At 37.4% G+C, this 24,498-nt stretch overlaps 1 protein-coding gene across 1 annotated transcript in view; it reads left to right on the plus strand.

Moving 5' to 3' along the window:
* ppp1r37 (protein phosphatase 1, regulatory subunit 37) overlaps positions 1–24,498 on the plus strand; it is a 65,834-nt gene that overhangs the window by 29,351 nt on the left and 11,985 nt on the right. Inside the window, exons 3-8 of the mRNA XM_059330729.1 lie at positions 8,520–8,565; positions 8,708–8,808; positions 15,270–15,389; positions 19,617–19,767; positions 21,412–21,567; positions 23,459–23,571. Coding sequence (XP_059186712.1) covers positions 8,520–8,565; positions 8,708–8,808; positions 15,270–15,389; positions 19,617–19,767; positions 21,412–21,567; positions 23,459–23,571 — 687 coding nt within the window. The remainder of the gene's footprint in view (positions 1–8,519; positions 8,566–8,707; positions 8,809–15,269; positions 15,390–19,616; positions 19,768–21,411; positions 21,568–23,458; positions 23,572–24,498) is intronic.

The following is a 24,498-nucleotide window of genomic DNA, read 5'->3' on the forward strand; positions in this document are numbered from 1 at the left end:
ACCTTGGGGTCGGGACCCCAATTGGGGTCGCGAGATGATTTCTGGGGGTCGCCAAATCATTTTGGAAGTCAGCTCTGTCTTCTTTGGTCATTTAATGTCTTTTTTTGGTCATTTTGAGGGTTTTTTTTAGTCATTTTGTGTCTTTTTGGTTATTATGTGTCTTTTTTTGATAATTTTGTGGTCAATTTGTGACTTTTTTAGGACATTTTGTTTCCTTTTTTTGGTCATTTTGTGTCTTTTTGGTAATTCTGTGTCTTTTTTTGTTAATTTTGTGTCTTTTTTAAATAATTTTGTGTCTTTTTTAGTAATTTAGTGTCATTTTTGGTAATTTTGTGGGTTTTTTTGATAATTTTGTGGTCAATTTGTGACTTTTTTTTAGGACATTTTGTTTCCTTTTTTGGTCATTTTGTGTCTTTTGTTTCTTTTTTGGGCCATTTTGTGTCTTTTTTGGTAATTCTGTCTTTTTCTGGTAATTTTGTGTCTTTTTTAAATAATTTAGTGTCATTTTTTTGGTAATTCTGTGTCTTTTTTGGTCATTTTGTTTCTTTTTTAAGTATTTTAGTTTTCTTCTATCATTTTGTGTCTTTTTTGGTAATTCTGTTTATTTTTTTGGTTGAGCGGAGGTCGCGGACAACATGCATGTTAAATTGGGGGTCGCGACTCAAAAAGGTTGAGAACTACTGGCGTATGCCACAAAGCTATACAACATATATAATAAAAGAAACTAGTCCAGTTGAGGCCGCACTGGGCTGCATTGTGCAACCAGGAGCTGGACAAGCTGGCTGAGAACAGTTAGGAAGTCTTGGCAGGTCCACCCAAACTTTATATGTAATTGTGAAAGTTCCTGTTTGTGAGGTTGAACAAAATTTGGTTCCAAGAATGACATCCCTAAACCTTTTCTTCTGGTGATGAAAACCCTTCAAAAGCCTGTTAATGTGGTCTGAGGGTACAGCGTGATGCACCATGGCATGAGGACGAGGGCTGTGATAGTATCCAGTAGAGGTGGTCCCTTTTCATTTCTCAGCAAGGGTAGTTATTACTCCGAACAGGCAGACGAGTGTTTCATGTCTTTTTTTTTTCCTGCCTTCTCTTGTGGGTTAGCCAGCACAGTCATGTGTCTCATAATCCCTCTGCATAAGCAGTTCTTCAAATCCAGTGGGGGAAGCCTCAGGGCTGTTTGTTTTTATATTTCTGCCGACCTCGTGCCTTTTGTAAGGGAATTGGTGCATGTGCTTGATCTGTATTGCGATTGTTAAAAATATTTTCTACTGAATGTGACACATGTGACACACAAGCCTGCCACAGACCAGAACAGAGAGAAGATGCAAAAAGAATGTGGCAAAGAAAACAAAAAGAACCTTTTTAACCGCAGACATAAATTTCTGCCCACTTATCACCCAGTTTTGATGATGCTGGTAACCTGATTTTTATGGGTTTCATGAAGCAATAGGAGGAGGTTTCTTTTTTCTTTGTTAACAGAGCGAGACAAGCAGCATTTGTCCTGCTATTTGAAACTAAAACTGACCATGTTATTGTCAGCTTTTGGCATAGACTGACAATACTTCCACTGCCTGTTTTGGGCAATATGATAATGGCTAATTAAGCTTATGTTTCATGTTTTATTTGTCAAAAGACATAATGGTGTTAATATGTGGTTACTGAGCCAGAGTTTGATGTTGATCTGACCTCTCTGAGAAAAACGTGTGTATGCAAACAGATTTGTTCTTTTCTGTCTGCTTAAACTTCTGTGGGAACATCCTGTCACCAAACTTCTTCCCCACTAGTCAGATGGAGGAGTTGGCAGTGCTAGTGATTGCAGCAGGGACACATTAGCACTTTCGCCTATTTGTTCTGTCGCATACACTCATAAAACCCTTAACGGGGCCTCTCCGCTGGAGCTCTGCACATTTGTACCTGCAGCAGTGAGTGATGATGTTGAAGTAAAGTGAGCCGGAGATGGGAACACATTTGTGATTCGAGAGACTCTGCAAAGAAATCCCCACACGCCTGGTCAGCTGAGAGAAAGACTTTGTGTTAACATGTCAGCTACTTGCGGAAATGCACAGCACTGTGCTAAGCTGCTGCTGTGAGCTTCATTTAGTCCCAGTCTGGGTACATTTCCACTGGGACTCTGCAGACCTGGGTTGGTCATCACCTGCTTCCCTCCACCATTCTGCTTTTTTGTGATTGCTCATGTTTGCTCATGTCTGGCTTCTCTCCATCCCTCCCTGCCACTGTAGTCTTCTGGTCCACTACCGCCCCCTCTCATTTCTGCTTAGTCATCCTTGCAGTAACCAGCCACATAAACAAGCCAGTCAGACCAAATGGCTGACCACTGAGAGGGGGGATTGCAAGAGAAGCTCAGCCTTTTTACAGCTTTTTTTTCCTCTTTCACTCTAAATGCTTTCTTTATTAAGTCCAACTGCACTGTACACATGGCCGCCTGCTAGGGGCCCTACAGGTTATGTACATTTCTAGCAAGTTGTTTGTGTGTCTGTGTGTTTTATAAGGGTCACTATTTAGAAGCTGCTTGTTGAATGCCTGCTCTGCAGTAACTCCCAACAGCGTCTTAAGACCTGGACACTTGGTAGCCTTGTGTCACATTTCTGCTGCAGCAATTCCCTCAGGGACAAGTGGTTTCCCTATTATGCAATGTCTCACACGCAGCCCATTTGCGCACTAGATTTCTCAGAATATTCAGGAACTTGCTGTCTTAGATTGGTTCAGTATATCTGGAAAGGTAGTTTCATCCTGCAGGGAGTATACTGTTAATCTATGTATGTAAAGGATTTGATATTTTGTTACACACACTGCCCAGAACAGAGCTGCCAGGTTGGTTTTACATTGTTCCATAAGAACAAACACTATCAGTATGCACCGTCAACTCTCCTGGTTAATGGTAGATTACAGGTTAGCATGCAATACAACAACATTTTTTAGAAACACTGTCTATTCTTTTCAACCTGTTTTCTTATATAACCAAATTGTCAGATGTGATCAGGTTCATTCTTATGTGACAAGGTCAGCTAATGGTGGTCAGATGATGTCACCATGTCCAAAATCAAACGCCTTAAAGAGAACATTATTTATCGTGCTATCAGTTATTGGAATAATTGCCCACTGAATATACGTGAACTGAATAGTAAAGTATCTTTTAATTATTACTTGAGAATGCACTATTTAAATTTGTGAGTAGTGAATTAACATATTTACTGTATGAAAGTGAGAATTAATGTAATAGATATGAATGTAATAACTTATTCGGAATGATTTCTGATGATGTATATAATAATGTCTACAGTGTTTAATTGTTAAGTGATTTTTGTTTTGTCTTGTGGACCCCAGGAAGACTAGCTCATCCCACTTTTGGTCACAGCTAATGGGGATCTTTTTAACAATAATCAATAAACAATAAACACACGGGACATGTGCATCAACACATTGAGACTTGGCCACATCCACATGCTGCTCAGACATCCACTTCTCTTCTGCCATTTTAGCACAGACCTATTATCACTCTCGTTAGGGATGCAATCTAAAGGTCATGCAGGCCGCATTCCAATATAGCAACTGGACCCTTTGATGTCTTCAAGATCAAATATGTGAACGGACTAATTAAGCATCTCAAAGGCAGACTGCAAAAACCAACAAGATCTCCAATGTAATACCACCCAAAACGGCCAATATGAACACTTCTAAAAAATAGCACAGACGTCATTATACATACATGTTCACTGTTGTATTTCCGCCACAAAACCACTTCTCTAGTTTTAGGGCACAAAAAAGAAAAGAAATAAATTACGTAAATGTCAGAAGGGAAGTAGTTATGAGGAAGACGTGACTACAGGAAGTGTTCTCCTTATATTATATACATCCACCACCTCTCCTTCACACCCTGAGTGACACTTTAGTGCTTTACACTCTGAGAGGGTGGGGAAAGACAGCCTCAAATGTAAATATAGGTAATATTTTGCTGCTTTTACAAATGACCTTTTTTGAGGAGAGGACAGTCTGCGAAAGGTTCACTTGTCAGGTGGTGCACGAAAAGCAGAAGTTCAACATTTTGCGATAAAAGATTATTTGCTTTCTGACTGAGAGTTGTTTGAGAGGATCTATACCATGTTCATGTCTGTATAGAAAATGTTAAACAAGCATGAGAACCGCTTATTTTCGCTTAGCACAAAGACTTGCCAAAGACATAACAAACTGTTGTACAATTGTAGTTTTTTTGTGTTGTTGGACTCATCCAGTCCATCCTCTCCCCACTAAACCCACTGCGGCCTTTTAAGGGGGAAGGACCTGGAGATTAATTAGGGATGAAACCCAGCACTGTGTTAAGTTTTTCTGTAATTACAGTGTGTTTTGGTTAGGTGCCTACTAGTGGTGTGACGATACTCTCAGCTCACCAGACGAGACACGATATTGGGTTCACAAGGACGAGACGCGATTTTAAGAAAACTACAATGACACTAAATATGACTGGACCAACAGACTTTTATTTAACCGAGTTGCACATGCATTTTGAAATGTTTTATTATAACTCTTTACATGCATGATGTAAGCATGAGCTTTTAATAAACGTCTTCTTCCAGAAATTGAAACTAAAACTAAAATGTATAAAAGTTTAATTTCTTTCTTTTTTTCAAGTGCAAACTATATGTAGTGTCTCCATTACAAAAAGGCCCCCAGAGGGATTTAGAGACTCTGGAGGTGACGTAAGGTTTTCGATCGTCGTGTAATCGCTTAGTGACACTTTGGACCGTGATCACATAAGCAATGGATTAAACACGAGAGAAGCAACTGTGGCCGCCTTTGCTAACTGTGCACAACATCAGCAGCTGATCAAAACAAAGCAGCATGGCCAATTATGCACAGCATCTCCGCTGATCATAAACATAGCCATCGTGAATTAACCCGCATCGCTAACTGTGCACATATTGTCCGGTGCTTGTTGTAAACAAACAGAGATCACTAAGTGAACACCTCCTGCAGCAGCAGCACATACACACTGTACTGCTACAGAGCTAACTGTTAGCCTGTTAGCACACACACACTGTACTGCTACAGAGCTGACTGTTAGCCTGTTAGCACATGCACACTGTACTGCTAAAGAGCTAACTGTTAGCCTGTTAGCACATACACACTGTACTGCTACAGAGCTAACTGTTAGCCTGTTAGCACATACACACTGTACTGCTACAGAGCTAACTGTTAGCCTGTTAGCACATACACACTGTACTGCTACAGAGCTAACTGTTAGCCTGTTAGCACATACACACTGTACTGCTAAAGAGCTAACTGTTAGCCTGTTAGCACATGCACACTGTACTGCTAAAGAGCTAACTGTTACCCTGTTAGCACATACACACTGTACTGCTACAGAGCTAACTGGTACCCTGTTAGCACATACACACTGTACTGCTACAGAGCTAACTGTTAGCCTGTTAGCACATACACACTGTACTGTCTCATAAGTTGTTGCAGCAGTTTTTGGGTTGATATAATTTATTGGTCAGTTGTGATGCGAAAATAAACACATTTTTTCCCACGCAATTTAAAAAAAATGGTTGGCCAAGGATGCTGGCTTTTGAGGGGAGTTTAAGAGGTTAAACAAATTCTGTATACTATACTAAGTTAAGTTTTAGAGCCAGGCTGGCTGTTTCCTTCTATTTCCTGTCTTTGTGCTAAGCTAACTAAACTAACTGGCTGCTGCCTGTGACTTCATAAATAACAAACAGACATGAATGTGAGATGAATCAGCTCATCTAACTTGGTCAGGGAGTGAGTGAGCAAGCGTATTTCACAAAATGTCAAAAAAAAAGGACCTGAACGACACGTACAGACTGTCTCCTTTAGGGAGACGGTGCAGGTTTATCCTGGTCATCAGGTCCCCTGAAGGACGCTTTATCATGGACCGATTATTTCCAGCCCATAGATTTGGACTTATAAGGTCATCTAAAGGTTTTCTCGTGCATCTTCACCTGTCCTTTTCTTAATGACCCCCAAGATTGGTTTTGGCAAAGACATTTGGCCCATAAAACACTGCAAATACATAAAATAGAGACACAGAACAGCAAGAGTGAGTACAGCATTTAATGAAGAAGATCAGAAAGAGAATCAGTAGCTTCATGTAGTCCACCCACAGCACACACACACCCGTACCACCACTCGTGCAGAGGCACACTATGCGTCATACACTATTTTGGGTTCTGGCAGCTCTGTCAGAGAAGTATTTACACTGATAAAGTCATTCTCACTGACAGGTGCCCCCTTTAATTGTAAGTGAAGATTTTCTTGTTGTTAAATTGCCCAAAATGTGTCTAATTCCATTAACACCACCTGGTTAATGAAGCACATCCAGGGTTTCTTAAATATACCATATTTCACAAAACTGTGAAAATCCTGTTGATATTTTTAATTCATGATTTTGCTACTTAAACTGAATGATTCACAGGTGAATCATCTTCGTAACTACTACAGTGTTGTTTAGTATCATAGTGTTTCCTGCTGATTGTATTGTGACAATACAGCTCTTTTAGATGTGGCGTTTGACACGTAACATCATGTTTCTATGACCCGTTGAGTCATGCAGGAGGCCATGAACCCTCCGTACAACTAAACCATCATCCGTATATTCAGACACGCACACATAAGTGATGGCAGCGTGGCACGAGGGCAGAGGTTATTGAGTGCACGCTGAATGGGCTGGGCAGTCAACTAGAGAGAGGGATTTGCTGGTACATAGTTTCGAGGACAGCACTCTGTATGTTTTCGTGTTTGTGTGGGTGGTTGGGTGTTTTACCAGGGCAAGAGGTTAAATATCTAACCACCTTTTGATCCGTGATGCTGGTCTACATTGCAGGATAAATGACGTGGTCAAGCTGAACACACAGAGATAGACAGCTGTACATGCTCAGGTTTAAAGAATAAAGTGGAACGTAAAATGATCTAGTAGGGCTGGGCGATATGCCTCTAAAAGAATATCATGATATTGCAGGCTATTTTTGCGATGACGATATTCTTGACGATATTAGGAAATACTTAAAAGGATGTAGAAAACATGATTTTTTTTTTAGTCTGTATAAATAATTAAAAATCTAAAATGTAGTGTGAAGTGCAAATCTCAACAAATGCAAAAAAATGTACTCTTGAGTATGAGCAAATAAAAAAAAATAATAATAATAAAAATAGCCATTTAGGGGTTCCGGGGGCATATTTTAATGACATTTTGTAAAGGAGAATAAAGGTTCTTGTATGTTTTATTTAAGGCATCTTATTTTGACAATCTTCTTGTAAATTCTGTGGTGGATTCTCTTAACACACTGTGCTCTTATTTTGAAAGCTGCATGTGTTTTGCGACAGGGAGTAAGTAGCTTTTTTTGATGAAAACAACTTTAACCACTACATCAAGAAGTAGGAACGTTGCCAATATCATGATATGTTTTTTTTTTAACCATAAAAAAAATATACCGATATTATTGTGAGCGATACGATATGGCACACCCCTATGATCTAGCAAGTTTTATCTGTAAAAATCCAAATTTGGTGGCCTGCATATTCTACTGCTGCTATTCCATCAGATACATCGACCGAATTCACTGAATTTGCCTACCTGATTGTAGACGTGTAAAGGAGAATAAGGCTTCTTGTGTGTTTTCACCCACAGTCTTTAAATAGCTTTTAATGATTAAAACTATGCCAATTCCTGACTGACCGCAACTTTTGATAAATGACAATCATGAGACCTTATTTATTGTTTTTAGTGTATGTATTGACACATCCATTGTAAGGTTGACCCTATCAAGACGCTATCATGCCATGAATTTATTTTTTTACAGAAACATAAAAAGTGTGTGAATGCACCTTCATGTCCTGAGGAGACGTAGTTTTTCCTGGGAATCTTGCCACATACGCCCAGTTTGAAGGATTACATCAGTGGGCTGCAGGCTCAATCACAATGGTACCTCATTTGGTGATAGATTGTGACTTCAAAGATGTTTATTTAAATAGAAATCTTCCATATTTCTCCTCCTTTATTTGTTGCTGCTGGTGCACATGAAATATTTTCTGCAGCTGCTTCAGTTTTTCCAACTGAACCAATGGGTGGCTTTTATTGTGAAGCAGCTACAGGCAATGCAGTGTAGATGGAGATATTCTGTGTCATTGTTTTAATGAAATATATTGCAGGAAAGAAAAGCATGGTCACAGTTACTTATGGCTCAGCTTGCCACAAATAGCCACACTTGAACAATTCATTTGAAAAGCGGCATCGGGAATGGTAGAATCCTTCTTTATCCAGTATGCTGTTCCCATTAAAGTTGCATTGTTGAGACTCCTAAAATGAACCAAAGTTAGTATCAGAACAATGTTGAGCCAACATGTCCTGCAGAATTATTATAGAATTATCTTAGTTATGGTTAAATGTGCCTCCCCTGTGATGAGACGGTTACAACATGTGAAAAGGATGATGTAAAAACAAATTTAAATCTTACTGACTCTGCTTCTTTTTGTCTCTGTAGGAACTGAAAGACCTGACTCAGCGAAACGAATGCTTAGATCTGAAAGGTAAGCATCAAAACATTAGCCTGGCAGCCATGCTATACATTCAACTTGTGGGAATCAACAGAGATGGCAAGACATTTTTCATATTGGGGGATCACTTGTTTGTTTTTACACATTTTATTAACATACTGTATGTCTTTTCTAGGTGAGAAGCTGGACTACAAAGCATGTGAGTCTCTGGAAGAGATCTTGAAGAGGGTCCAGTTTAAAGTGATAGACCTGGAGCAGACCAACCTGGATGAAGATGTAAGACGATCCTGCCTTTAAAATCTATCCGTCTCATTCCCATGCCTCACTTCTCTACATACAGTACAGGCCAAAAGTTTGGACACACCTTCTCATTCAATGTGTTTCCTTTATTTTCATGACTATTGACATTGTAAATTCATCAAAACTATGAATGAACACATGTGGAATTATGTACTTAACAAAAAAGTGTGAAATAACTGAAAACATGTCTTATATTCTAGAAAGCAAAGGGTGGTTACTTTGAGGAATCTAAAATACAAGACATGTTTTCAGTTATTTCACACTTTTTTTGTTAAGTACATAATTCCATATGTGTTCATTCATAGTTTTGATGCATTCAGTGAGAATCTACAATGTAAATAGTCATGAAAATAAAGAAAAATGCATTGAATGAGTAGGTGTGTGTCCAAACTTTTGGCCTGTACTGTACTTCCATCTCTCATATACCCATGCCTCTTTCTCTTTCACTGTTGCTTTCTCTGATCCTTTCTTTCACTCTAACTGTGCTGGCAGGATGTAGAGTGTTTGTCATGGGTTTTTTTTTTTTTATTACTCCAGATGTCCACTTGTGTAAACACTATTAAGGACGTTCGAGCTACAGACACGCACAGATAGAGACAGTGCTGCAGTGTGCAGCAGAGGGACACTGGCCTGGACCACTTCCTTTTACACAGAGCTCCAAATATACTGTATTACACACAGACACCAGCTCTGCTTTTAGTCACACAGGATGCGTTTCTTTAGGTTGGGCAGGGTCACTTTAATTACTGCTCATTATTTTATTGCTATCTGGAAAAGCTGGGTCACTACTTTGACCTTTTGACCACAGACTGGATTTAGTTCTCCAGTCCCCTGCTGTTTTCCAGCACACTTGTAGATGATGGGATATTAGAGATTAGATTCGATTTTTTATTTGTCATTGCACAGAATACAACGAAATTCAATGCACTCACGTACTGGACTCATAAAAAAGCATAATAAATAGTAAATAACAAGATACATTCTTATCATCTCATCTCAATAAATAGCAAATAGAAAAGATACATTCTCATCATCTCAGCACTTAGTATATTCATGTCATTCATTCACTGTACCATCAACTTAGTGGCATTGTATGCATTAAAACAATAGTGTAAATATATAAAGTGCAGAGCATTGTGTTAGGTGTGGATGTCCCTGATATTCTACTATTGTCTTCAGAGAAACATGTGGACTCTGGGATCATTTGGGCAGATTACCTGCACAGTTAACAGTCTATCACTTAGTGAATGAAATTAGACCTTTTTTATGTGGATTTTTCACCACTCTGCAAAGGTACCCAGAGAGCTACTTTCTCAAACATAAAACTTAATTGAATGTTATTTAACATTGATATATATTATTATAAAAAACAATGTATTACATTCTCAGCCAATCTAATGATAACTGATTATATAAACAATAAATAGGGAGAACATGAACTAAATAAACACTGTTACTGTTCAGTGTTAGTTAACTGCTTATTTTTAACCAAAAAAAAAGAAAAGCAGACATCATTTCTAAATCACGGCAAGCAACATTTTCTGCATTCTATATTTTGTAAAAAAAGTTGAAATAACAGCACATATCAGACAGCATATACAGTACAGGCCAAAAGTTTGGACACACCTCCTCATTCAATGTGTTTCCTTTATTTTCATGACTATTGACATTGTAAATTCATCAAACTATTAATGAACACATGTGGAATTATGTACTTAACAAAAAAGTGTGAAATAACTGAAAACATGTCTTATATTCTAGTAAGCAAAGGGTGGTTACTTTGAGGAATCTAAAATACAAGACATGTTTTCAGTTATTTCACACTTTTTTTGTTAAGTACATAATTCCATATGTGTTCATTCATAGTTTTGATGCCTTCAGTGAGAATCTACAATGTAAATAGTCATGAAAATAAAGAAAAACGCATTGAATGAGATGGGTGTGTGTCCAAACTTTTGGCCTGTACTGTACACCGATACCGATATGCCTTTCATAGGCCGATATCGGCTGATAATATCTGTCAATCGTTAAATCTGTCAGGCTACACCTTTGACCACGAGTAGCTCTGTAGAACATTATGTTTAATGTTGTTGTGTTTTGTGTGGGAACAAAAGGAATAATAGTAACATTATTGAAAAACATAACTAATAACTTTAATGTGAACCTTATGCTTCATGTTACTTGTTACAACAACAAAAAGTACTCACACTAGGGGTGTGCCATATCGTATCGTTCACTATAATATCGGTAGTTTTTTATTTATGGTTAAAAAAATGCATATCATGATATTGGCAACATTCCTACTTCTTGATGTAGTGGTTAAAGCTGTTTTAATCACAAAAAGCTACTTAGTCTCTGTCGCTAAACACATGCAGCTTTCAAAATAAGAGCACAGTGTGTTAACAGAATCCACCACAGAACTTACTAGAAGACTGTCAAAATAAGATGCCTTAAATAAAACGTACAAGAACCGTTATTCTCCTTTACATAATGTCATTAAAATATGCCCCCGGAACCCCTAAATGTTTATTTTTATCATTTGCTCATACTCAAGAGTCAAGAGTAATTTTTTTTGTATTTGGCAACTGTTGAGATTTGCACTTCACACAACATTTTAGATTTTTATTTATATATTCAGACTAAAAAAAAAAAAATCATATTTTTTATATCTTTTTAAGTATTTCGTAATATCGTCAAGAATATCGTTATTGCAAAAATAGCCTGAAATATCGGGATATTATTTTAGGGCCATATCGCCCAGCCCTAACTCACACACGTTACCCAAGCACTGCTTTCAAGTGAGACAGATTTTACTCAGTTGCATGCGGGAACATTTCATTATTTAAATTTCCTTCACCTGCAACCAATCACAAGGGAAGTGTCGTTTCACAATGTCAACTCTAATACATAAAATACACACACACAGACACACACACTCGAGCGTCACATAATCCAAACAAATACAGAGTGACGTTCGCACTTCTTTCACCCAACTTGGAGCGCTGCCCCGGAAATATGAAAGAAGTAGTTGAATGAGTCAGTGCCTGAGTCACCAGAGAGCAGCAAGTGTCTGGCCTTGGGCTCCGAAGAAATGAAACGCTGAAAGGAGAAAATATTGAGGAACGGTTGCTACGGTAGTTGAGGGGAGAACGGAGGAAGGTGGGATAGAAGAGGAAGTGAGAGGATGGCAATGGGAGAAGTACAGTAGAAGGCTTAATTTGTCGGAGCCCCAGTCGTGGCGTCGTGTTGGGAATGATATGGGCAGATGAAAGGAGAAAAACATTTTTGGAGAGATGTTTTAAGAAGCCTGGGGAGGAGCAGGCATGGGGAGCACTCACACAGGCTGCCTTTTATTGGGCCAGATGTGACTCATCTTCCCCCACCCTGTAGATAAACAGGCTTGTGTATACTCGGTAATGTCTCCCAGTATACACACACCAAGGAGAAAAGGTTATGAGACGCTATGCTGCAGCCTGTCTGATTGTGTTACTTCTCATCAGCTTCACTGAAGGATAAACTTATACACTCCCATTTTAATCTGCTAGTCACGTCCCACAGTTGGCTGCACACGGGAGCAAATTCACCACTGGCTGTTGATTCTGGTTGTGTTTAAGTTTTCCTTTAACCCATTTAAGGCGGGAAAGCATTATCGCATTTCTACCATTAAAACCGGGACCCTTGGAACCAATCGACCGGGATTTATGGATGAGGAATATGTTTTTAGACGACATATTTTCACCGAAGAACAGACAGATTTGTGGCCGTCTGGAGATAATAACTATAATAATACTAATTGATTGTGATTGTGATAAGAAATCATGACTCTTTATGTCTTATATTACTTTATGCGTCGTTGAGTACCCTGAAAAGTGCAATATATAAAATGTATTATTATTATTATTGTTATTGTTATTATTATTATTATTATTTTTATTATTATTATTATTTTTTATTTTTTTATTACAGTAGGCTAATGAGAACTATGTCTTGTTCTTCCAGTGGTCATATCATGTTTGCATCTTGCTAATGGGCATGTATTAGTATTATGCATAGGATTTTTATTCAGTCAAATGTAACATTTGCTGAGTTTGTTGATTTTGTAAAAAACTTTATTGAAGGTTTGGACAAACAAACCTCTCATGCAAGCCACAGGTATAAGCTCTCAAATACTTTTTGAATTTCATTTCTATCTGCTACAGAGGCTGAAAAATCTTGAATCTGTTGAATTTCCAGAAAAACTTCAGGTTTTAGGGGGTTCTTTCAAAATCGCCCAGAGGTTTTACAGGCATTTTTTTCCAGGTGTTTTAGGCCTTAATGGGTTAACTGTTGAGTGAGAGACACAGAGGACGGAGAGCTAATGACCCAGTAGCTCATTTTTCTGTTAAAACAAAACAAGTGTTCCTTCTCCACTCCATACTTTATCAGTGATAGATGAAAGAGATGCAGCCCCACGGCGCTACCAAAACCAAAATGAGATTAAAACTCTGAGATCACATAATTTCACTTGGCTGCAACACCTGACATTTCTCTTTAGTCCTTCTTTTACTCTTTTACCAGAGAGGGTTTCATGTAACATGATTTCTTCACATTTATCTCCAGAACACAGTTGAAGTGACAATTAACAGATTACTTGTTGAGCATAAAATGAATATGCTTTATTTATAAACTTAATTCATACCCGACTAACCTTTTTAAGTAATTTTACAGGGAAAAATTCCAATATTTTTATAGTCATAATGCTGCAAATGTCTTCATAATATATATCACTGTAAAGGGAATATTTTGGGATTTGACAAAAAAAACAAAAGATTTCAGATAAACTATTAACCCTTTATCAGGCAAAGAACTATATTTGTTAACTTCAGGTAATATTTCGAGAAAAAAGTTTCAAATTTACTAGATTAAAGTGGCAAATCTACAAGAAAAAAAGTTGCAGATTTGAGAGATTTAAAGTGGCAAATCTGCGCGAAAAAAGTCGCAGATTTACGAGAAAAAAGTGGGAATAAAGCTACTTTTTTCTCCCAGATTCACCACTTTAACCCTTAATAGGACACTCATTGAAGTACTTGCAAATTCCAAATTTCAACCCTAGAGAATATTGGAGGATATTACATACTGCCAGAATGTGTAAAAAAAACATACGAAAATAATATTTTGAGAAAAGGTTTACGAGATTAAAGTGGCAAATCTACAAGAACAAAATGTGCAGATTTATGAGATTTAAAGTGGTGAATCTGGGAGAAAAAAGTTGCTTTTTTCCCACTTTAAATCTCTTAAATCTGCAACTTTTTTTCTTGTAGATTTGCCACTTTAATCTGGTAAATTTGCAACTTTTTTTTCAAAATGTTACCTGACGTTACCAAATATAGTTCTTCGCCTGATAAAGGGTCAATCGGTCAACTGTGAAAATTATCTGCAGAGTAATGTAAAATGATAATAATCTTGTGCGGCAAGGATTGATTAGTAAATCAACAGAAACACAGCTATTTTCATAATCAAGTCATTGTTTTGGTTATTTTTTTAAGCAAAAATGCTAAATATTTGCTTGGTTCCAGCTCCTCAAATGTGAAGATTTTAAGCTTTCCAGTGTCACAATTGACAGTTAACTATATATATTTAGAAGAAATCACTAATAATAGTGTTTTTTGATATTTTAAACCAATATTTTAACCCTTACAAAGTGACAACATGTATTTGAAACTGTGTAGTAGCACCTATTTCTGACTGAATGTTGACAAAAACTAAACAGAACATCCCAACACAACAGACTCAACTGTGTAATTGGAGTCTACAGACATAAAGAAATCATCAAAGTTCAAGCTAGGTTCAATATATAAATATGAAGAATTTGTAGAGGACTGTTGTAACAAATTGATGAGCATTACATCTATTTATTTTAAATGAAATGTGCGGAAAAATATGATTTATCTTAAAATCCATTCAACCATTTATGTTGAAATCAAAGTATTGATACTTGTTACCATGGAGACCCACTGTTGCGTTTTCACAGAATCTTCCAAAAAAATAATTCTTGGTTTTAAAATTATGGCTTGGGTTTCAGAGGGTTAAAGACAAAACAATTAATGGATTTTCTAAGGAAATATTAGCAGATGAATAGATGGTGGAAATTATCATCAGTTGCATCTTTACTCTAAAATAAAATAAAAATAGGAGCAGCGACACTGTTCATTTTCACAGACTTAGTCTGTCAGACAGGTGTGTCTTTCTCCCACCTGAGTCCTCTTAAACACCTCGGCAGGTCTCACCTATTCTGAGGGACTGTAACCATGGCAACCACAGCTGCTCCAGACTGTATCGTGTAACATCTCTTTCATTGTTTCGACACTGTGGCCAACTGAGATTTGTTACAGAAAAACAACCAACTGTATTTTAATATGAAATGCCATAATATTTATATATTTCTCTGTTCTTCTCAGGGCGCCTCGGCTCTGTTTGACATGATCGAGTACTACGAGTCGGCCACGCATCTCAACATCTCCTTCAACAAGCACATTGGCACACGGGGATGGCAGGCTGCAGCTCACATGATGAGGAAGGTGAGAGATCATCCTCCCCTACAGGGGAAAACATTGTCTGCTGTTCCCACCCTGTTCTTTTTTCTCTGCAAAGGATTTGATCTTTTCATGGATGAATAAAATGGTCTGAAGATTGTTAAAAGACGTTTAAAGCTGGACAAAAAAAGGAATCGGTTGTAAAAAAGGGACTACACTGGTCTGAGTGTTCTTCATGAGAAGGCCTAATGTTTTTAAACATTTACTTACCGGCCACTTTATTAGGTACACCTGTTCAACTGCTCAGTTACGTAGATATCTAGTCAGCCAATCACATGGCTGCAACTCTGTACATTCAGGCATATAGACATGGTGAAGACGAGCTGCTGAAGTTCAAAGCAAGCATCAGAATGAGGAAGAAAGGTGATTTAAGTGACTCTGAACGTGGCAGACGGGCTGGTCTTAGTATTTCGGGTTTAATAAGGTCCTTAATAAGCATTAATTAGTAATAATTAATAAGGCATAAGGCATTGTTCTCGCTTTAGATCCGGTAGTTGCAAAAAGCATAGTTAACTTATAGTTAACTTATAATAGATGAGCAATAAAGTATATTTTAATATCAATAAGCAAACAAAATAAGATTAATAAAGGCATGGCAAAGACATAATGGGTGGGTCATGGGTGTTTGTAATGCCATTATTAACACTTATATAAGCTTATAAACACACAATAATGTTAATAAGCAACTTGTAAGGACTTACAAGGGCCTTATTACTTGTTAATTAATGGTTATTACAAGGACCTTAATATAAAGCGTTACCAAATAATGTTTTCTTTAATAGAACGGTCATAATGTATGGCACTATGAAAGATATCGGCATATTCCCATTTGAACTAAATAAATTCTAATGTTAACAATAAAAACAGCTATATCTGGTTATTATACTGCGGCTAACAGCCAGTCAGATTGCTTCATATGAGCTAAATAAATAAAATTAAAAATTAAAAAATCTTCTTAAAAGGCATCTGAAGGCATGGCAAAGACATAATGGCTGGGTCATGGGTGTTTGTAATGCCATTATTAACACTTATATAAGCTTATAAACACACAATAATGTTAATAAGCACCTTATTACTTGTTAATTAATGGTTATTAATTAATGGCCACTTTATTAGGTACACACTTCACCTAATAAACTGGCCAGTGAGTGTATGTCATGCGTTTTGTTTAGCCAAAGAAGAAGGTGTTTGTTCTCAAAAGTATTGACTTGAAGCCTCTACTTCTGTAATTTTAGCTGAATACCCAGGAGAGAGGATCGATCCACTGTTTCGTGGGTTGTTGGGTTTTTTTTTTTCAGGCTGAACTTGTCGTGCGGCGCTTCTGTTTCCTGTCAACACTCGGACATAAGGTCTCGGCCTTTCCTCGCCTGCTCCTCAAAAAGTCTGCTGTGCCCTTTACGCTGCTCTTTGACGTCAGTCATCACTTATTACTGTGAAGAATACAAACGAGGCGCCAGACAAACACATTACCATGTCACCTCTCAAACAAGATACGTGAGAAAACGAGCCGGTATGAACAGCTGCTGGTTGGCTTTTGTCAAACAAACCATGTGAAGGAACTGTTGATTGTGTGTCGAGGAACAGACAAAGTAAAGCCAATCTGCAATGGTGCTGCAGTTAATGATTATTTTCATTATTGATCAATGTGCTGCGTATTTTCTTGATTTATTGTCTATAAAACGTCAGAAAATAGTAAAAAAAAAAATGTCCATCTCAGTTTCTAAGGAGCAAATGTGATGTATTTATTATCAGTTATCAGTCCAAAATATATTCCATTTCAATATGTTATAGAATAGGAAAAGCAGGAAATCCACATATTTGGAAGGCATTAATAATTACTTGAATGATTCATTGAAGAAGAAGAATGCCTTTATTGTCACTATACACATGTACAATGAGATTTAAGAGCTGACTCCAGAAAGCAGTGCGACAATAAATAAAATACATAAAAGATATACAATATAAACATAAACATACACCTACTTAGGCAAGTAAATGTAAAGAAAAAAAATATATATAATGTAAAAAAAATAGGCAAGAAAGGGAGGTAAGGTGCACAGTCTTCAATTCAATTTGCCATGATGCTAATTAGTGTTCATAAATATATTGCACATTGAAGGACAATTTATTGCACAAATTATTGCACATTGCCGAAGAAATATTGCACAGTAATAAAGTCCATATGAAAGTCAGTGCATATGAGAGTTCAGGGTTGTTATTGATTGACAAAATAGTTCTTCTGTCGATCAACTAATCGATTGGTCGGCTGAACTTTGTAGCTCTGCTCTACAAAAATACATTTCATACAGTTGCTTTTTGTATAATGCTATACTGTATAAAAACGTTTGAGATGACTCATGAAAAAAAATCCAAATAGTAGAAAAGTAACAGTTAAAATCAATCTGTAATATATACAGTACAGGCCAAAAGTTTGGACACACCTTCTCATTCAATGTGTTTCCTTTATTTTCATGACTATTTACATTGTAGATTCATCAAAACTATTAATGAACACATGTGGAATTATGTACTTAACAAAAAAGTGTGAAATAACTGAAAACATGTCTTATATTCTAGTAAGCAAAGGGTGGTGACTTTGAGGAATCTAAAATACAAGACATGTTTTCAGTTATTTCACACTTTTTGTTAAGTACATAATTCCACATGTGTTCATTCATAGTTTTGATGCCTTCAGTGAGAATCTACAATGTAAATAGTCATGAAAATAAAGAAAAACGCATTGAATGAGATGGTGTGTGTCCAAACTTTTGGCCTGTACTGTATATTAGGTTATTGGATTGTGGAGTTTGTGTGTATTTTTACTGTGACTCCTGACAGTGAACAACATTAATCTGTTGCCAAACCACAAATTACTTTGCAGTCTTTATTATTAATATTGTGGCCTGTTTATTTGTTTTTTTAAAGATTCGGTTCATTGCTTCCTCTTCTCGAGGGGAAAACAACAAACTGTTAATCACAGTTGCTAATGGAACAATAATTGTGTTTAGAAACATTTATGAGCGCTGCAGTTGTTTTGTGGTCACAACCGTTACTGTGTGAGAAGCTAATTCATCTGATCAGCGTCTGAAAAGGCTTCGCTTGCCTACAAGCATCGAGTGTCTGGTGATTAATGAAGAGCTGTCTGGAGACACCAGCTTGTAGATTGTTTGTGTTGTCTCTGTCAATTAAAAGACACGGGAGATAATTTCAGCAAAGCCCTGTAAATCTTCGCCGTCGTGCTTTGACAAGTGCGTGTCCTTGGATGCCTGAGGTGAGGCCTGGGATAGAGCAGATGGAAACCAATACTGAAGTGGCTTTATCTGGGGGACAGTGTGCACACATGTCATCTTTGCTGTTCACATTTGGTCCTTTGAGCTTAATCTTTTCTGCATGCAGTTGTAGCCGGTCTGGCCTAAAACTTTGGTCTGCTGCAATCTCTGCGTTGTGTTTATGTTTGCTGAGGAAGGAGATGCTGACAACTGCTGCTCTGCTCGGCTGGGGGTGTATTTATTCTGTGTAAAACACATAAAAATCAGTACAGCAACATCTCATGACCAGTCTTCCAAATGCACACCTCTCGTCTGCAGTCAGTTATAGCATTTACTATGTTCAATTACATTAAATTAAATCAATAAAACAAAATACATCCTATTCAATTGTGTAATCACAGAAATATTTTTCCACCCAACAGCAGTCTTTTATATTTTATAAATTAACAACATGACAAAATAACAAATAGGGGAGCTCACATACCTGTAAAATACATAAAAATCAGTAGAGCAACATCTCATGACCAGTCTTCCAAATGCACCTTTAAAAGGAAGGAACATAACAACAAACTGCATGAAGTGCTGTGAAAAACTAGTACTGCCTCACCAAGATGCTCACAGGTACTGAAATTGGGTACCGTTTGAAATAAAGTAATATAATTTGCTTATCATGGCTAATGACAGGTTACAGATTGAGGAATAATGATTAAAATGTGTGTCTGTGTGTGTTTGCCGGATGTTACAGGTCATTTACTTACATAAAGTCTACAAGACAACCTCATTTTGAACATTTAGCTTGTTTACTTCTAGTATGTGTCCTTTATAAATGTGTTATTTTATTGCACTTAAGAACCACGCAAAGATTGTTATCATCACGACTATTATCACAAGCTGTTATTCCTGCACACCAACTAATTCAGTCTGTGCTGGTGTTTCCCCTCAGACGAGCTCTCTGCAGTATCTGGATGCTCGTAACACTCCTCTGCTGGACCACTCGGCTCCCTTCGTAGCACGAGCACTCAGGATCAGCGGCAGCCTGGCGGTGCTCCACCTGGAGAACGCTGGTCTGTCTGGCAGACCGCTCATGTTGCTGGGTAAGATCAGAGCCGCTTCTTCTCCCAGCCTTGCTTTCACTGCCGGAGAATCCCTTTTACTGAATTTAGTCTTGAAACACCTACAATTTAGAAGGTTCCCCCCTTAAGTTTGTGAATTTGACGGGATGATTTAAGGCCCTGAATTATGGTAAATGGACTGCACTTATATAGCGCTTTTATCCAAAGCGCCTTACACCAGCGGTTCCCAAACTTTTTCAGCCGTGCACCCCCTTCTATGTCCCAACTGGGTTGACGCACCCCCGATCCCCCACACCTCCAAAAAAACAAAATGCAATAAGAGTTTTTATAGCCATATTAAAGGATGATGACAGGCTCAGGATCAGAGGCAGAAAGCAGATCAGTTGGGAAAATGTTATAATATTTTGAGCTGCGTTCAACAAAAATTGCAGCAAATTTAAATGAGCGTGGAGTGAACACAACCCCGTCATCATAACACAGGTTGGAAAAATGATACAAGAACAAGAAGATAACTTCTTCTACGCTTCATTATAAGATCAAAAACAACCAAAAATAGATGCAAAAATGACCAAAGATGACACAAAATTATCAAAATAGACACAAATTGACCAAAAATACATGTAAAAATTACCAAACAACCAAAAAATAGATGCAGAAATGACCAAAATAGATGCAAAAATGAACAATAAATGACACAAAATTGAATAGCCATTACATTTTTCATCTCGCACACCCCCTAGCAGCAGCTCACGCACCCCCAGGGGTGCACGCACCACACTTTGGGAATCCCTGCTTTACACTACAGACTGCACTCATTCACCCGTTCACACACACATTCATACTGGTGGCAGAGGCTACCCTAAACGGTGCCACCTGCCACCATTGGATTCATTCTCACACCGATGAACGCAGCATCGGGAGCTATTGGGGTTCAGTATCTCGCTCGATCGCTGGACGAATGCTCTACCAACTGAGCCACAGCCGCCATTTGTTAATTATTATTAGAATTATGTTAGACATAAATAGACATGGGTCATTGTAAGTGTTTGAATGTATTTTACCTGTATTTTTTTTTTAGCACAAATGAGAACCCAAGTGACCCATGACTCCTTCAATTTGAGGGAATCGGGCCTGGAAAGTCCTTGAATTTGATCATTAAGAAGGGTTGGGGTTTTTTTCAGAAATTTTATTGAGTAGAATAAACCCCTTGAGAGGAATGCTCTCGTTTTCGAGGGGGTCCTAAAGTACATTACAAAACAAAACACTCAACAATTTACAGACATACAACAACAACGACAACAGGCATCAACACAAACATAACAAACAAAAAATGAACACAAGAATAAACACAAGAATAATCACAACCTCTCAATGGCCACAAGTTGGCCATAACATTAGCCTAGTAAAACTGAAAGAAGTAACATAATATTATTGTAAATTGAAATTGCATTTTTTTTTTTAAATAAAAATAAAAATTACATAATATTATCTGAAACATGTGCAGTTTAACTCAAAATAAGAAGACAGGGCATACTTAAAACTATGAAAAGATGTCAATGATCGTATGTTTAAAGGAAGATTATTCCAGTCCGATTTGAACATAAATGCTTTTTTTACCAATTGTTTTTCTCGCTCACTTCCTTCATAATTTATTTTTCTCTACAGCTACGGCTCTGAAGATGAACATGAACCTGCGGGAGTTGTACTTGGCAGACAACAAGCTCAACGGCCTGCAGGACTCAGCCCAGCTCGGCAACTTGCTCAAGTTCAACTACAACATTCAGATCCTGGACCTCCGCAACAACCACATCCTAGACTCTGGTACATAGCTGTGATAGAGAACTAACACATACTGCTTTATAGGCTTATAGTCGTTTTCTCAAGGCGGGACTCTTTTGTTAAAAAGATTTGTTAACTGTGCACCTGAATAACGTTTCACAAACTCATATAAGATGAGACTTTATTGATCCTTGTGGAGAAAGTAGGTAATCCCTGCAGAAGTAATACAACAAGGCAATAAATGGAACAGAATAAAAGCAATGAACATATTGTGCAAAGGTACATTAAATACTCATTAAATATTCTGCATTATGAGCATGCGTTCACATTATCATTATCATTATGGGTTTGTTAAGTTATCTGTTAAACACAACCACAAGAATAAAATAACAAGGAAGGAAGCCTGTTTGTAGAGGTTAAATCACATTAATAAGCAACAAAAATCTGTTTTCTACATGAAGTTATAGTCGAGTAATGAGTAACTCTGGACCATAGATATGCTCTGAATGTTGTGTACAGCATCTTCAAAATCAGGGCTTTAAACATGTTGAATTTTTAATTATTTGAAAAACAAAATAAATAAATAGTTTGCAAAAGGTCGGACAATAAATATGAGGTGCTGGACAGAATAAAATGTCAAAGAACAAAACATAGAGTATAAATAATGCTCCCATGGACATATATTTATTTAACACCAAGGTGATGTTTTGAACATCAAACAAAGAAGGTCTGGAAAATTCAGAATATGATTAACTGGCTTTTGTCACAACTTTTTTGTCTTTTGTCAATCAAGTGTTACATTTCACCCTCTTTGTTTTGTTTTCTGACAGATTATCATATTGATAAAAGTATCACCACTAAACACAAAGTATTCATTTGGAGCTTACAGGATTATTTGGCCAATCAAGTATCAGAAATTAACGTCCAAGTCTTAGGGGAAAAATAGTGTTTCTTGCTTTGCTTTCCACCAATACATTCAGGGTTTTTAAATTTATATTTGAATTATAGATGCAGACAACAAAAAACTTATTTGAGCGCTGAGCTCGACCAGATGCAAATATACGATTGTTTATGATTTTCATCATTCTGCTCTTATTTGGCTAAGGCTCATCGATATTGTTTCTTATGATGAATTCTTCCAAATCCATTGTCTGCCACCTGCAAAATAACACTTTTCACCATTTCCAGTTAACCCTTAATAGGACACATTCCAAATTTCAACCAATATTGAAATATCAATATCAATCAATATTGAAAGATATTACATACTGCTAGAATGTGTAAAAAAAACAAACATACGGACCCGGGGGAGGGGGGTAATATTTTGAGAAAAAAGTTTACGAGATTAAAGTGGCAAATCTACCAGGAAAAAATGCACAGATTTATGAGATTTAAAGTGGTGAATCTGCGAGAAAAAAGTTGTGTTTTTTCCACTTTTTTCTCGTAAATCTGCACCTTTTTTTCGCACAGATTTGCCATTTTAAATCTCTTAAATCTGCGACTCTTTTTCTTGTAGATTTGCTACTTTAATCTTTTTTCTCGAAATATTCTCAAATGTCATGGTGTCACTGTCTGTGACGTAGCCTGATCTTTGCTGATTAGCTGGAAAGTCAAAGTCAAAGTCAAATTTATTTATATAGTGCATTTACAGACGGCTGAGCCGCACCAAAGTGCTTCACATAAAAGTGCAATAAAATACAGAATTGACAAAGGTAAAAAAGAGACTAAACAAAACAAAACAAAACAAAAAAAAAACAACAACTTTAATTGTAGGCAAGAGAAAAGAGGTGGGAGAACCCATGTGGAGAGACATGGGGACCCATTTAGATATCCACTGAAGTTACCAAATATAGTTCTTCACCCGATTAAGGGTTAATGAGATGCTCCTGCTGGAGGACAGCTTAGAAAATTAATTCTCTGTTTGTGGTTTCAGGCCTGGCCTACGTGTGTGAAGGACTAAAAGAGCAGAGGAAAGGCCTCGTCACTTTGGTGCTATGGAACAACCAGCTCACACACAATGGCATGGGCTACCTCGCTGCTGCACTGGTACACACACACACACACACACACACACACACACACACACACACACACACACACTCACTGCGGGACAATACATCCACTCAAACAAACTCTTTCAAGGTTTTAAGAGGAAAACACTGCTGGCTGTGTGTTTGTGTCTATATCAACTTATGCAGAGAGAATTGAATTTTCTCCTCATTACTCTATTAAAGAAGTGGTGAAAATAGAGCTTTTCTGTTTGTTTTGCCTCTTTTCTCCTCGTATCTGCTCACATTCATCTAAGTTGATGTTGTTCTGAAGCTCGTCTACGCCTGTGTGACTTTTGTTGGTTTAATGGATACAGTTTACCCAGTAGAACAAATAATATGAACAACTGCTTCACTGTTAGATGAATGACTCATATTTGCATGTCACTAGAGAAACCGCTACCCAATTTCTTTGTGTAAACTTGCGAGTGACAGGTGTGCAGGCGGGAAATGAATGTGCTGCGTAAATGGATGTTATGACGTCTGAATTCACTGGACATTTCTGTGTCGGCTCCTCATTAATACAGCTGACGTTTAGTGTCAGAAATATGAAAACAGATGTGAGCTCGGGACTAGTCTTCATGCCGTTTTATTTCTTTCAGTTTATCTTAGTTTGATTTCACAGCAGTCTGTCGTAGATTATCCATTACTAATGCACTGGTCTAATGTCTGTTGTTGAGTGATAGCGTCATTATCTCCACACTCATTGTTCTCTTATTGTTTCAGTCAGACAGTGTTCACATTTAGACACCGCTGAGTCATTACGGTCTGTTAAGTAAGATAAACTTTTTCCTGCTGTTTATGTTTTGTTGCAGTTTAGTCCTTTTTAGTAGAACCACAGCAAATGTTTCAAACATTGCATAATTACCATTATTTGATGACTTTAATGCAGCATCTGCAGCATGTTTCTTACCCACAGTTTTCC

The sequence above is a fragment of the Centropristis striata genome, chromosome 4, assembly GCF_030273125.1.
Source record: "Centropristis striata isolate RG_2023a ecotype Rhode Island chromosome 4, C.striata_1.0, whole genome shotgun sequence".
In the NCBI taxonomy this organism is placed as follows: Eukaryota; Metazoa; Chordata; class Actinopteri; order Perciformes; family Serranidae; genus Centropristis; species Centropristis striata.